Here is a 16,578-nt window from a genome sequence, read left to right as displayed (position 1 = left end):
TATATCACACAGGGCTTTTTATGACTGATAGTTTTTTTATTATTCAATGTCATTATATATTTTATACATTTTTGCTCTGGTCAAGGCTTCTTTTTTTTTTTATTGGTTCAATGTTAGAAAGTTGTGCATAGTTAAAACTTTATCAGTTTTCTCTAAATTTTTCAGTTGCATACGTAGAGATGTTCATAGTAGTTTTTGAAAATTTTTGAATTTATGTAGAATTCATTGTGATTTTACATTTTTAAAATTAAATAGATGCAGAATAAATGCTTGACAAAATTCAACATTTCCTCATGATAAATCTCTGAAAAATTTAGGTATAGGAAAAAGGCACCTCAAGTCAATAAATGTCACATATAACAAAATATGCAGAGCTAATAACATACTAAACAGGGAAATGTAAGATTTTACTCTAAGATCTAAAACAAGTCAACAATGTGCCATTTCTTCAGTCTTACTAAACATGTCCAAGAATATGTTTGAAGAATATAATCGAAAGCACCCAGTTGAGAAGAAAAAGTTAAATTATTCCTGTATAATATTTTATCTCTATACATAATCATAAGAAAAGCTTAAGAGTTTACTAAAACCTATTAGAATGAATAAACAAATTTATTAAACTTGCAGAATACAAAAGCAAGATCCAAAAGTCAGAATTTCTATGTACTGTCTCAAAATGAATTTAAAAACAATTCCATCTACAATAACTATAACTATACTTTGGAATAAATTTAACCCAAAATTTGAAACACCTTACATCATACTGTAAAGAACATTAAAGAAATTAATACACGAATAAAAAAATTACTTATTCATGAATTGGCAGTAATACTGTTAAATATTTGTATTAGAGAAAATCATCTACAGATACAATGCAATCTCAATGAAAATACCAGTGACATAATATTTTTAAAAATACATCTACAATTTATGTAGTACCCAAAGGACCCTGAATAGCCAACAAAAAAATGACTTTAAAACATACTATAGTATGTTTTAAAGCTATAGTAACAAAAACAGTATTGTACCTGAATAAAAACAGACACATAGGGCAATGGAGCAGGAAAAAAATAAGACCAGAAATATATCCATTTACTTACGGCTAAGTGATTTTAAATAACGGTGACTATTTCTTAGAGACAGGACAGTATCTTCAATAAATGGCATGGAGAAAATGTTATAGCCACAGGTAGAGTAATAAAATGAGACTATCGTCTCACACCATATATGAAAACCAACTCATAAAACTCATAATAAATTATTATTATTAATACTTGAGACAGAGTCTCACTCTGTCATCCAGGCTGGAGTGCAGTGGCACGATCTCAGCTCACTCCAAACTCTGCCTCCCAGGTTCATGTGATTCTCCTGCCTCAGCCTCCTGAGTAGCTGGGATTACAGGTGGATGCCACCATGCCTGGTTAATTTTTGTATTTTTGGTAGAGATGGGGTTTCATCATGTTGGCAAGGCTGGTCTCGAGCTCCTGACCTAAGGTAATCTGCCTGCCTTGGCCTCCCAGAGTGCTGGGATTACAGTCATGAGCCACCGTGCCTGGCCACTCAAAGTAAATTACTTAAATGTAAGGCCTGAAAACTGGAAACTAGTACAAAAAATAGAGTAAAAGCCCCATAATATTGGTTGGGCAGTGACTTTTAAAATTTAACCTCAAAATCCCAGGGAAGAAAAGGAAAAACAAATGAGTCAGATTACTAAAAATTAAAATGCTGTTGCACAGAACCTGACACAATCAACAAGTCCACTAAAAATTGGAACAAAATATTTGTAAATCGTACATGTGTCAAGGGGTTAATATCAAAAATACACAAGAAACTTAAATGACTGCACAACAAACAACAAATAACTATTACAAATGAGCAAGAGGCATAAATATTTTTCAAGAAAGTACATACATATGACCAGCAGATACATTAAGAAATTATCAATGTCAATTATTATTATGGAAATGAAAACCTTGGCCTCCCAAGGTGCTGGAATTACAGGTGTGAGCCACTGTGCCTGGCCTTACATAGACTTAATTTTGGATTAAATTTTTTTCTATTTATTGCATCTGCAAAAATATATTTTAGTATAAACTCTCTGGAGTTTTCTAAGCTGTAGTTTTTGAAAAAAAAATGTTTTTTCCAAATCTATTTCATTTGGAGAGTTTTTCATTAATACAAATTCTCTGTCTAATGTTGAACAAAGTTTGAGCAATGGCTTCAGGGTTTGCCTCTAGTATAAAATGAGTACAATAAGATTGTGATACAAGTAAAGTTACTATAACTCTCTATATTTTAATGTTTGTCTTCAAAATAAATCATCTTCTGAGGTGTAAAGGCTTATGCTTTCTGAAAAATCTTTGAACAGTAATTGCACTTTTAATGATTTTATTAAGTATGAACTCTGATGTTGAGTCGATGTGAGCAGATATTAATAGTGTTTTCACTTTCTTTATATTTATATATTTGTTCTCAAGTATAAATGTTGTCCTGTGCAATAAAATGTGAGCATTGGTTAAAAATTTTGCCACTTTGTTCACACTTGTAGAAGTTTTCTCCAGTATGAATCACCTTACCTACAATTAAATGTGACAACAATATACTGGTTTTGTCACATTCTTCATATTTCTAGAATTTCTCACCAGCATTTCTTCGATGTTTGGAAAAGTTTTAGGTTTTGTAAAAAGCATTGTTACAACTTTCAGGTTTTTAGAGTTTCTCTGTGGTATGAATCATCTTATGTCTGTTAAGAATACAGGATTTGTTAAACGCTTTGCCACAGTCTTAACACTTGTAGGGTTTCTCTCCAGTATGAATTATCTTATGTGTAGTAAGGTGTGAAGACTGGATAAAGGCTATGCCACATTCTTTACATTTGTAGGTTTTTCTCCAGTATGAATTACACCTTATGTTTAGTAAGATTTGAGGACTGGTTAAAAGCTTTGCCATATGCTTCACATTTGTAGGGTTTCTCTTCAGCATGAATTATCTTATATGTAGCAAGGTATAAAGATTGTTTAAAAGCTTTGCCACAGTCTTTACAATTTTATGTATGAATTGTCTTATGCCTAGTAAGGTGTGAGAACCGCCTAAAGGCTTTACCACCATCTTTACATTTGTAGATTTTTTTTTCCCAAGAATGAATTATCTTATGTGTAGTGAGGGTTGAGGATTGGTTAAAAGTTTTGCCACATTCTTCACATTCGTAGGGTTTCTCTCCAGCATGAATTCTTTTATGTGTAGTAAGGTTTGAGGACTGGTTGAAAGCTTTGCCACATTCTTCACATTGGTAGGGTTTCTCTCCAGTAGGAATTCTTTCATGTTTAGTAAGGGTTGAGGACTACTTAAAAGCTTTGCCACATTCTTCGCATTTGTATGGTTGCTCTTTAGTATGAATTTTCTTATGTTCAATAAGGTTTGAGGACTGGTTAAATGATTTGTCACATTCTTCACATTTATAGGGTTTCTCTCCAGTATGAATTCTTTTATGTGTAGTAAGGTTTGCAGATTGGTTAAAAGATTTGCCACATTTCTCACATTGGTAGGGTTTTTCTCCAGTATGAATTCTCTTATGTGTGGTAAAATGTGAAAACCAGTTAAAGGCTTTGCCACATTCTTTACATTTGTAGGGTTTTCTCTCAATAATTCTCTTATGTGTAGTACAGTTTGGGGACTCATTAAAGGCGTTGCCACATTCTTCACATTTGTACGGTTTCTCTCCAGTATGAATTTTCTTATGTTGAGCTAAGTGTGAAAGAATGCAAAATAATTTTCCACATTCTTTACATTTGAAAGGTTTCTTTGAAGTATGTCTTATCTTACGTCTGTTTGAATTTGAAAATTTATGAAAGACTTTCACATGTTTGTCACATTGAAATATTTTGCTATGGGTAGTTGTCAAACACTGGTTACATCTATTATAGCCTTTTTTGTGCATCTTAAACTCATCCACACTTTTACAGCCTTTTCTTAACAGTAAATTCTCGTGTCCACATTTTTTATATTGTCTCAGTATGACTTCTTGGAAATAATCTTTTATGCCTTGCTCTGGCCAAAGGTCTTGGGCAATACGGGAACATATAACTGAAAGAAATGAAAATCACAAATTACTCCATGTACTAGACTGAGTATAGTTTATAAACCTAACCTATAAAGTTACACAAACTACATAACAAGGTGGCATAGTAAAATACCACAGGCCCTAATTTCTTCATTAACATATAAATGTAAGAAAAATCCAACGTACATTTGTAAAAAAGTAAGTTGAGTGTGTACGGTGCCCCAGGTGAGCACAATTGCAAAGAGCTATATAGAGGAAAAATAAAGTCTGTTACATTTTACCCAACAGAGCTCTTCCTCCCCTCCATTGTAACATAGTGACTTTAGAAGTAAACTGCCAACTCCTGGTTTCCTTTTTAAAAGACAAGTAAAATACTGGCACATACATCTTTATTTCTGGTTTATAGGGGCTTTTCCAGACACTGGTTTTGAAAGAAACCAGGCACATTCCTCCATATATCTCCCAACTCCCTGAGCCCAGCACAAACACATTCCTCCATATATCTCCCAACTCCCTGAGCCCAGCACAAACACATTCCTCCATATATCTCCCAACTCCCTGAGCCCAGCAAAACACATTCCTCCATATGTCTCTCAACTTTAGAAAAACAACACCTGGGAAATCTCTGATAAGGGCACAGCGGGAACCAATAAAAAATGCTAAATGTATAATGTTAACCAATTGTAATGTTGTAACCAAAAGAATTCCCGTGTTCCCCTGTAACTTTACATATCCTGTTTACATCGGGCTATAAAAAGCAAGCACTCGCATTGTTCAAGGCCCTCTTGTATGCTGTGGAATGGAGGGACCAAGTTCGAACTTGCAGTAAAAGATCCTTGCCGCTTGGCTTTGACTCTGGACTCTGGTGGTCTTCTTTGGGGAACAAACAGTCTGGGCATAACATCTGGGGGCTCGTCCGGAATTCCCCAAGCCCACCAGACCCCTGGTCAACGGATCTACCAGGATTGATCTGCTGATAGGTGAGCCGGCTCGTCTCTGTTTGTCTGTCTGTGTCTGTTCTGAACCTGTGTCTGTAACTCGCGAGGTCTGAAACTAAAGCTGACGCAGTCCTGGCGGACGCGCTATAGGACAGCCAGCGGAGACTGGTGGGAGACGTCCCCTGGCTCTCGTCTGATTTAGATTTTTATCTGAACTGATTCTGACCCGGGCTCCCGGAGCGCGCTTGCAGCTAGAAATTATTAATATGCCAGATTTCCTTTACAGGAATTCTAACCCATATTCTTTTACAGGGAGAGACTACAGATTATTACAGGATGGGTAATACCCAGAGCACTCCCCTATCTCTCCTTATAAGTAATTTCAAGGATGTTAGAGCAAGGGGCCATGATCTTAGTATGGAAATCAGGAAGGGAAAGCTAATTACTCTGTGTCACTCCGAATGGCCTGCCTTTGATGTGGGGTGGCCACCCGAAGGGACGTTCCGACTTCCTGTCATCACTAAAGTCCAAGATTTTCCTACCTGGGCGTGCGGGCCACTTGGATCAAATTCCATATATCCTCATATGGCAGGACCTTGTTGAGAACCCGCCTCCTTGGCTGTCCCCTTTCCAATTAGCCCCCCCGAATCCTGTAAGGCGCTGGTTGCTCGGCCGCTAAAACCCAAGCAACTGACTGCCCCCCCCATCCTGTTCTACCTGATAGCAGGGACCCACTGTCCACAGAACCCCCTCCGTACCCCTCCGGGCCCCAGGCCCCAGCCCCCCGGGCTGAGCCGCAGGAAGGAGCAGGCGGACGGGAGGCAGCTGACGCACCCAGACCCGCTGAAAGTGAAAGTAACTTTGAAGAGCCGGCAGGGCAGACGCGAGGGCGCACTTTGCGGGCTAGCCCCACCCCAGCCGCCTGACTCCACAGTGGCTCTACCCTTTAGGGAAAAAGGACCCCCAGATGACACGGGGATCCCCAGGCTCCAGTATTGGCCATTGTCCACCAGTGATCTGTATAACTGGAAGACTCAGAGTGCTCGGTTCTCAGACTACCCCAAATATTTAATGGCTTTACTGGATAGTGTCATGTTCACCCACCAGCCCACTTGGGATGATTGCCAGCAGCTCCTCCGAATCTTGTTCACAACGGAGGAGCGAGAGAGAATACAGGTAGAAGCTAGAAAGCTGGTCCCGGGGGACGACGGTCAACCAACTGCCAACCCCGACCTCATAAATGCGACTTTTCCTCTGACCAGGCCGGCGTGGGACTACAACACAGCAGAAGGTAGGGGACAGCTACACATTTATTGCCAGACTCTAATGGCGGGTCTCCGGGCAGCTGCTCGCAAGCCCACTAATTTGGCTAAAGTATACTCTATTCTGCAGGGAAAGACAGAAAGCCCAGCCACCTACCTAGAAAGATTAATGGAAGCTTTTAGACAGTACACCCCCATAGACCCAGAGGCTCCAGGAAGTCAGGCAGCTGTCGTAATGTCTTTTGTAAATCAGGCAGCCCCAGACATTAAAAGGAAACTCCAGAAATTAGAAGACTTAGAGGGAAAGCAGATTCAGGACCTCCTTCAGATAGCCCAGCAGGTTTACAATAACAGAGATACTCCAGAAGAAAGGCAATTTAAGGCCACTGAAAAAATGACCAAGGTCCTGGCAGCAGTAGTACAGAAAGAGCATCTACAGCCAGATAACACCCAACCTAGGCGGTCCCCCAGACATGATAATCTGAGCAAAGACCAATGTGCATACTGTAAGGAAGCTGGCCACTGGGTAAGAGACTGCCCCAAAAAGAAACAACGAGGACAGGGACCCCCTAGGTCTACACCCGTACTAGTCACTCAAGACGAAGACTAGGGAAGACAGGGTTTGGACCCCTCCCCGAACCTAGGGTAACTTTGCAAGTAGAGGGGTCCCCAGTCCAGTTCTTGGTCGACACAGGAGCACAGCACTCAGTCCTAGTTAAAACTAAGGGAAAATTATCCTCCAAGTCCTCGTGGGTACAAGGGGCCACAGGAATTAAGAAATACCCCTGGACAACACAAAGAACAGTAAACTTCGGAGCCAGGAATGTAACCCATTCCTTCCTGGTCATCCCTGAGAGCCCCTGTCCCCTATTAGGGAGGGACCTGCTAACTAAAATGGGAGCACAGATCCATTTCCTACCCGAGGGGCCCGTCGTGACCAACTCCCAAAATCAGCCCGTGTCCATCCTGACTATAACCCTAGAAGATGAGTACCGGCTCCACCAGGAGCAAGCGGCCCCTGACCAGGACATAGCAACCTGGCTCCAGCCTCCTGGGCAGAAACGGGGGGCTTAGGACTAGCAAAACACCGTCCTGCCTTGTTTGTTGAACTCAAGCCTGGGACAGACACCGTTCGGGTACGCCAGTGCCCGATGCCCCTAGAGGCCAAAGAAGGGATTGCACCACATATTCACTGGCTCCTCGACCAAGGAGTCCTTCGCCCATGTCACTCGCCCTGGAATACTCCATTGTTGCCAGTACGAAAACCTAGTAGCGGAGAATACAGACCTGTACAAGACTTGAGAGAAGTCAATAAGAGGGTTATGGACATACATCCAACTGTGCCTAACCCGTACACCCTCCTGAGTACCTTAAACCCTAAACATCAATGGTACACTGTTTTAGATTTGAAAGATGCCTTCTTCAGTTTGCCTTTAGCCCCTCAGAGCCAAAAGCTCTTCGCCTTCGAGTGGACTGACCCTGGGAGGGGCATAAGTGGCCAACTGACATGGACCAGACTGCCGCAGGGATTCAAAAACTCTCCTAGCCTGTTCGATGAAGCCCTCCATGAAGACCTAGGTGAGTACCGATGCAAACACCCTGAAATAACCTTACTACAGTGTGTTGATAATCTCCTGATTGCTGCTGAGACCCAGAAGCTTGTATTCAAGGGACCAAGAGTCTCTTACAAACTCTAGGGAACCTAGGCTACCGAGCCTCGGCAAAGAAAGCTCAAATCTGTAAATCAGAAGTAACATATCTGGGGTACCTGCTAAAAGGAGGGCAGTGCTGGTTAACAGACACCCGGAAGCAGACTGTCCTGCAGATCCCCAGGCCACAATCCACCCGACAAGTAAGGGAATTCCTGGGGTCGGCAGGATTTTGTAGACTATGGATACCTGGGTTCGCAGAACTGGCTAAACCCTTATATCAGGCAACACGGGGGCAGCAGCCATTTAATTGGACAGAGGAAGCCGAGTCGGCTTTCCAACAGATCAAAACCGCCCTACTCTCTGCGCCTGCATTGGGACTACCTGATGTCACCAAGCCCTTCCACCTATACGTGGACGAGAGCAAGGGTGTCGCCAAGGTGGTAATAACTCAGAACTTAGGCCCCTGGCGGAGGCTGGTTGCCTACCTGTCAAAGAAATTAGACCCAGTGGCTGCTGGGTGGCCCCCTTGTCTCTGAATGATTGTGGCCACGGCCCTGATGGTACAAGATGCTGATAAACTTGTCATGGGTCAAGAATTACAGGTCGTTACCCCACATGCCATCGAGGGTGTACTCAGCCACCTAATCAATGGATAAGTAATGCCCGGCTCACCCACTACCAAGGACTACTACTGAATCCTCTCAGGATAACTTTCCTGCCCCCAACAACCTTAAACCCTGCCTCACTGCTGCCCAACCCGGACCTGGACGCCCCGCTCCATGATTGCACCGAGATAGTAGCTCAGGTGCACAGAGTTTGAGAGGACCTGCAGGACCGCCCACTTCCTGACGCTGACCTAGTCTGGTTCACTGATGGGAGCAGCTTCGTATACCAAGGCCAGAGGTACGCTGGAGCGGCAGTGACTTCAGAGACTGAGGTAATCTGGGTGGAACCCCTGGCCCCGGGAACATCAGCCCAGAAGGCCGAACTGATAGCGCTCACCCAAGCTCTTACCTTAGGGGCAGGGAAGAAACTGACAGTATACACAGACAGCCGATATGCTTTTGCTACGGCGCACATACATGGGGCCATTTACAGGGAGCGAGGGTTACTAACGGCTGAAAGAAAAGAAATAAAGAACAAGCAAGAGATCCTAGCCCTGTTAACAGCCCTGTGGAGACCAGAAAAATTGGCTATTGTACATTGCCCAGGGCATCAGAAACCAACCACTCCAATTGCTCAAGGCAACTTTCTGGCAGACCAAACTGCAAGGAGTGTGGCAAAGGCTCCCAGCCAACTCCTTGCACTCCAGCTCCCTGATCCGGGCCCCCGGGACTTGCCGTATCTCCCTGATTATTCAGAACAAGATCTCCAGTGGATCGACAAACTTCCCCTGAAACAAATCCAGAATGGGTGGTGGACTGATACTAATGACCAAACCATCCTACCAGAAAAATTAGGACACCAAGTGTTAGAACACATCCACCAAACCACCCACCTGGGTGCCCGGTGGATGATAGACCTAATCAGATGCTCCAAGCTCAAAATCAGACATATAGCCGAGACGGCCAGCAGCATCATGACAAGTTGCAAAGTCTGCCAGCTTAACAACGCCTACCCCCAATCCCAGGCTGCAACAGGAACAAGGCTCAGGGGAACCAGGCCCGGTATCTACTGGGAAATAGATTTTACTGAGATAAAGCCAGGAAAATACAGGTATCGGTACTTACTTATCTTTGTAGATACTTTTTCAGGATGGACTGAAGCATTCCCAACCAAAAGGGAAACTGCTCAGGTTGTAGTAAAGAAAATCCTGGAAGATATCCTCCCCAGGTATGGCTTCCCCGTCCAGATAGGGTCAGATAATGGGCCGGCCTTCGTCGCTAAGGTAAGTCAGGATTTGGCTTCCATCCTTGGGGCAAATTGGAAACTACATTGCGCTTACAGACCCCAGAGTTCAGGACAGGTAGAGAGGATGAATCGGACCTTAAAGGAGACCTTAACTAAATTGACTATGGAGACTGGCACTAATTGGGTGGTCCTTCTCCCCTACGCTCTGTTCCAGGCCCGTAATACCCCTTACAGACTGGGTCTTACCCCTTATGAAATCATGTATGGCAGACCCCCACCCTGGTCCCCAGCCTAAAAGATGATCTGCTCAAGTCTGAAACAGAAAACGTCTCTGAACTCTTATTTTCCCTACAAGCCTTGCAGAAAATTCATCAAGAAATCTGGCCCAAGCTGAAGGAAATATATGAGACCGGTCCCCTGCCGACACCCCATCCGTACCAGCCAGGAGACTGGGTCCTGGTTAAGTGACACTGACAAGAGACCCTAGAACCCAGGTGGAAGGGACCACTCCAGGTACTCCTAACCACACCCACCGCCCTGAAGGTAGAAGGCATCACGTCGTGGATCCACTACACCCACATCAAGCCAGTGGACCCAACCTCCGACCTTCTGGGACCAATCACGGCAGCGGCTGAAGCACCGGCCACGTGGATTGTGGACAAAGCTAAGAACAACCCCTTAAAACTCACCCTGCACCGGCAGCATAGCTCACTGCAAACATGCAGTTAGGTAGTCTAACCCTAACGTTAGTCGCTCTAGTGGCTGCTGGGGAAATCACAAAACCAGCTCTTAATCCCTTTGTCTGGAGATTCTGGCTTTATGAAAACCGAACCCACCCGGGGCAACCTCATAAGCCCGGGAAATTATTGGCCAGTGCTGATTGCCCCTCCTCAGGGTGCAATAGCCCAATTCTACTAAATTTTACTAGTTTTCAAATAGCCAAACCTATGGCACCAATAATATGCTTTGAGTTTGATCAGACTAAATACAATTGTAAACACTATTGGTGGCACCAAAATGCCGGCTGTCCTTATAACTATTGTAACATCCATAGATTCCGTTACTGGGGAGAGGTAGAACAGTTAGACCCTAAGTGGGCCTTCCATCGTAGACGGGATGGAGACTTTTAATATACATGGATAGTTAGAGACCCCTGGAACTCCCGCTGGACCACGCCTCAACATGGGGCTGTATACTACTCCCCCTCCTCCACATGGCCTAGTAGTCACCTCTATCTGTGGCGAGGTCTAGTGCAGGTACTGCCTCTGGTCCATGGAAATATCCAACGACAAGAAAACAGACTAACACAAGACTTACGTCCTTTCTCCTGGTTAAAATTATTATAAGAAGGACTAGAACTTGCTAACCTTACAGGACTTCACAGCCTGTCTGGCTGCTTTCTGTGTGCCACTCTAGGGCATACACCGCTAACCGCTGTCCCTCTGCCATGGGGATCCTCTACCTCTGCCCAAGCTAACAACCTCTGAAACCTCTCATATGCCCCTATCCTTAACGTGCCCCTATACCTAAACCCCAGTCAGGAGAAGTTTCCCTACTGTTTCTCAGGAACCAATTCCAGCCTCTGCAGCATCACTGCAATACCCCCTAATATCACCCTAAGGGCTCCGCCGGGCATATTCTTCTGGTGTAATGGAACATTATCTAAGAACCTATCTAGTCCCTCTGTTACCAACCTACTGTGTCTTCCTGTCACATTAGTTCCCCGGTTGACTCTACTAACTGCCAGCAAGTTCCTAGGGTACACCGGTAACTGGACTAGTACTGCTATTCACCCAGTCCCTAGACCGAGACCTGCATGAGCCATATTTCTCCCCCTCATTGCGGGAATCTCCCTCACTGCATCCCTCATTGCGGCCGGACTGGACTGGCGGGGGGAGCCCTAGGTCACACCCTCATAGAAAGCAACAAGTTGTACCAACAATTTGCTGTTGCTATGGAGGAGTCGGCTGAGTCCCTTGCCTCCCTTCAGCGGCAGTTCACGTCCCTAGCTCAGGTAACCTTGCAGAACCGGAGGGCCGTAGACCTACTCACTGCTGAAAAAGGTGGTACATGTATGTTTCTAAAGGAAGACTGTTGTTTCTACAAAAATGAATCAGGGCTTGTAGAGGACCAGGTCCAACAGTTACGCAAGCTAAGCACAGAAGTAAAAAAACGGCAGTTTGCTTCAGCTGCAGACCAATGGTGGAATTCCTCTGTGTTTTCCCTGTTAGCCCCCTTCCTTGGACCCCTGCTAAGTCTACTATTTCTGTTTACCGTAGGACCTTGTGTTGTTAACAGAATTTTACAATTTGTCAGGGAAAGATTTGACACCGTACAGCTCATGGTCCTCAGAGCCCAATACCAACCTGTAAACGCTGAAACAGAATCAGACGTATAAGACCCAAGATTGACTCTAGAGGTACCTAAGAAAAGGGGGGAATGAAAGAAACCAGGCACATTCCTCCATATGTCTCTCAACTTTAGAAAAACAACACCTGGGAAATCTCCGATAAGGGCACAGCGGGAACCAATAAAAAATGCTAAATGTATAATGTTAACCAATTGTAATGTTGTAACCAAAAGAATTCCCTTGTTCCCCTGTAACTTTACATATCCTGTTTACATCGGGCTATAAAAAGAAAGCACTCACATTGTTCGAGGCCCTCTTATATGCTGTGGAATGGAGGGACCAAGTTCGAACTTGCAGTAAAAGATCCTTGCCGCTTGGCTTTGACTCTGGACTCTGGTGGTCTTCTTTGGGGAACAAACGGTCTGGGCATAACAGTTTCTGTCTCTTATGACAAAAGGTTCTGAAAGAAATGGTGGTATACTTTAAAATGACAGTATGAGCCTGCTGAGACAAAAACTAAGTTTTACAGCATCAGAGAGACTGTGGTATCACAGAGAACAAATGTAGAAAGTGATTATCAATTTTATTTTTTTTTGTAACAGACTCTTGCTCTGTCACCCAGGCTGGAGTACAGTGGTGCAAACTCAGCTCACTGAAACCTTTGCCTCCTGGGTTCAGGCGATTCTCCTGCCTCAGCCTCCTAAGTAGGTGGGACTACAGGCACATGCCACCATGCCCAGCTAATTTATTGTATTGTTAGTAGAGATGGGATTTCACCATGTTGATCAGGATGGTCTCGATCTCTTGACTTTGTGATTCACCCGCCTCAGCCTCCCAAAGTGCTGGGATTACAGACACGAGCCACCACATCTGGCCTACTGATTTTTAAGAAGAAACACAAATAAACTCCTTTAACTAAAAGCAAACACAAAATTTTAGAGAAGACACATTGTAAGAACATGTTTGAGAGACTCCCAGAATGTGTAGCCAAAATGATTGTTTTTAGACTATGACAGGACAGAACTACATTATAAAGACTGTCATGGGTAGGTTTTTTAAATGTCCAAATCTCAATTAAAGATTACAATGTACACAAAACAGGGCAATGTAATTACATCAAAAATATAAAATTTTCAGAAGGAAACCACAGAAAAGATGTACACATTAATTTTAAAAATTGATTAAAAATTGAATATTCAATGAATGAAACAGGAACACAACTACAGAAAATCAAAAATGAAGATAAGAACAAAAATACTGAAAAAATTTGAAAATAGAAATTATGGGGGTAAAAAATACAAGAAGAAATAATAACTGAAAAATCCCTCAGTAAGAAAAATAATGTAAACATGAAGAAGCTTACAAACAAACTAGGATACATACAAAGATATTTATAAAAAATACATATATAAGCACAATTTCAAAACTCACAGACAGAGCATTTTGGGAGCTGCAATATAAAACTGATGTGTCATATACAAACATAGTCTTATGATATAACCAGTGAATTGTCAACAAAAATTTTGCAGGCCAGAAAGAAAAACTGTGAGATGTAGTCAAAGTACTGGCAAAAAAAATAGTTTTCAAGTGAGAGTAATACCATCAGCAAATCTGTCCTGAAAAATGAAAAAACGATATTCCAAAATAGCCAAATTCTGAAAAGGTATATTGGCACTGCATGTACTTATAAAACTGCATGAACATATAAAAGATGCTGAAAGCAGTTCCTTAAATGGAAAATAAAAGGATTCAAGAAAACACCAAATAATCAAATAAAAATAAATTACTTTTTGAGAAAAATATGCACATACATAAAAAAAGGATTTTGTAGCATTATCATAATGGTGCAGAAAACATTTTAAATTATTCTCTAAAATCTGAAAGATAAAAGCATAGCAATTATTATAAACATCTGTTAATGAATATACCACATAAAAAGATATATATATTTTCTTTTTGAGACAGATTCTCGCTCTGTCATCCAGGCTGGAGTGCAGTGGCACTATTTCGACTTACTGCAAGCTCCACCTCCCGGGGTTCACACCATTCTCCCGCTTCAGACAAGATGGAAGTACGCAAATATTAATCAAATGAGAGCAGAAGAGGCCAAAATAATATTATACAAGCTACATCTTAAGTCAAAAACTGTCATATTTTATAAAATGTACTTGAAGTCAAAACTCTAAAGTGACAAAATAAGACCTTAAAAAATTATAGATTTATTCACTGGGAGCCTATGACACACTTGTATATACACGTATGTTTCTGTGTGTGTGTGTTTGTTTCTGTGTGTGTGTGTGTGTATACATATATTTCACATTAGGGCTCCAAACATATAAAGCAAATATTGACAGAAATACATAGAGAGCAATATAATTATAGTATATTTTAATATTGCACTTTCTGTAATAAAAATAAAACAAGACAGAATATTAGTAAGAAAACAGACAACTTGGAGGGAGTTTAAAACAATTATTCCTAACAAAGGTATAGAGGGCACCCCTCAACAACCTTAGGATACACACTTTTATCAATAGCTCATAGAACACTTTCCTTGATAGACAACTTCCTAGGCCAAAAAAAAATTTACCACACTTTTTAAAACTAAAATTTTATAAATTACTTTATATGACCAAAATGGAATGAGACTATAAATAATAAGAGAAAAAAACGAAAAAATTCACAAATATATATAAAAATTAAACAACACACTCTTGAGCGTGCTCTCGTGGAAAGGCTGAAATAGTTAATATTGTAAATATGTCCATCCTGCTCAATGTAATCTACAGATTTAATACAATGTTTTTCAAATTTCTCATTGCATTTTTGAACAGCAACCCCTCAATTATGTAGAATCTCAACAGACAATAAAGTACTTAGCAATCTTCAAAAAAAAGAAAAAAAGGGAACAATGTTGGAGGCTTTATAGTTTCTGATTTAAACACACATCAAAAAGTTACAGAATTAAACCAATTGCCGGGCACGGTGGCTCACACCTGTAATCCCAGCACTTTGGGAGGCTGAGGCGGGTGGATTGCTTGAGCCCTGGAGTTCAAGACCAGCGTGGGCAACATGGTGAAACCCTGTCTCTACTAAAAACACAAGCTGGGCATGGTGGCAGGTGCCTGTAATCCCAGCTACTCAGGAAACCATCCAAAACTCTTCCCAGCCAAGGACTGGAAGAGGTCCTGCCTTTTCAGAGGCCTGGAGAAAGACACTCATTTATAGCCACGCAGACAAGACTGCAGACCTTGGTCCTTACTGTCTGCCCTGAAGCACTTCCATGACTCAGTTCCAGTTCTTTGAGTCACAGTTCATGGCCAGTTCTACCTACATGGAAACCCATACAGAGACTTGGAGAAATCCTTTCTGGTACCCAGTGAAAACCATTTTCATCTACATTTTGATATAAAGTCCACCATATATGTATAACCAACTGCAGAAACCTGCCCTAGTGTTTACCCTATAGAGTGAAGTCCTAAAGGATATTCACTCTGCCAAAAATATAATGGGAATTACAACTACCCAAGCCCCTTGTAACAAGTCAACTAAAGTTGGACCCTAGTGAAGACCCAGCAGCCTTGTGACCAAGCTACAACCCCTCTCCACTGCAAGCCCAGAGGGCATTCTATCACTCTGGGCACCCAACAAAATAATATCTTTACATCCTAAAGCCAGTTTATAAAAACTTGAGGAGGTGTTTGCTTCTTAAAATTCACAGAGACCAATGCAAAACCATATTGTGCCCATTCTCAATGCTTCTACTTAAACATAGCACTGAAGGTATGTGGCAGAAAAATTAGTCAAAATAAAGTTTTAAAGTCACTGAAATTGAAGACAAGTAAGAAGTTGCTGTTTATAGAGCATTTGACTTTATATATAAAAAACCATAAACAGTACATTAAAACCTGATTAAAGTTATAATTACACTCAATAAATTAGCAAATAGAAAATTAACATACAAGTATACATTATGGTTCCAAACACTTAAAACAAACTATCTGATAAAATATAGAAAGAAAGCAATCTTATTAACAATAGCACTAAAATAAATTTCTGAGAACAAATTTAATCAAGGAACTAAAAAATATTTTAAATGAAAGATATATCAATTAAAAAAATTAGAGAAGACACAAATAAATTTAAAAATATTTTGTCTATTAATTGAAAAAATAAATATTGCTAAAGTGTCTTATTTTTTATTTTTACTTTTTGACAAGAGCCTTGCTCTCTTACCCAGGATCAAGTGCAGTGGCACAGTCTTGGCTCACTGCCATCTACGTTTCCTGGATTCAAGCAAATCTCCTGTCTCAGCATCCCAAGTAGCTTGGATTACAGGCGCCTGTCACAACGTCTGGCTAACTTTTTGTAGTTTTAGTAGAGATAGGGTTTCACTATGTTGGCCAGGCTGGCCTCGAACTCCTGACCTCATGATCCGCCCGCCTTGGCCTCCCAAAGTGTTGGG

The 16,578-nt window shown here is 41.8% G+C and overlaps 1 protein-coding gene across 1 annotated transcript in view; it reads right to left on the bottom strand.

Annotated features, from left to right (window-relative positions):
* Nucleotides 1-1,423: 1,423 nt before the first annotated feature.
* LOC105494277 (putative zinc finger protein 730) overlaps nt 1,424-16,578 on the bottom strand; it is a 33,736-nt gene continuing 18,581 nt past the window's right edge. The window contains 3 exon segments of the mRNA XM_071088072.1: nt 1,424-2,882; nt 2,885-2,903; nt 2,906-4,083. Coding sequence (XP_070944173.1) covers nt 2,629-2,882; nt 2,885-2,903; nt 2,906-4,083 — 1,451 coding nt within the window. The 3' untranslated portion in view covers nt 1,424-2,628.

The sequence above is a fragment of the Macaca nemestrina genome, chromosome 20 (genome assembly GCF_043159975.1).
Source record: "Macaca nemestrina isolate mMacNem1 chromosome 20, mMacNem.hap1, whole genome shotgun sequence".
Taxonomy (NCBI): Eukaryota; Metazoa; Chordata; class Mammalia; order Primates; family Cercopithecidae; genus Macaca; species Macaca nemestrina.
The sequence above is the reverse complement of the archived record's forward strand: the minus strand, read 5'-3'. Positions and strand labels throughout refer to the sequence as shown.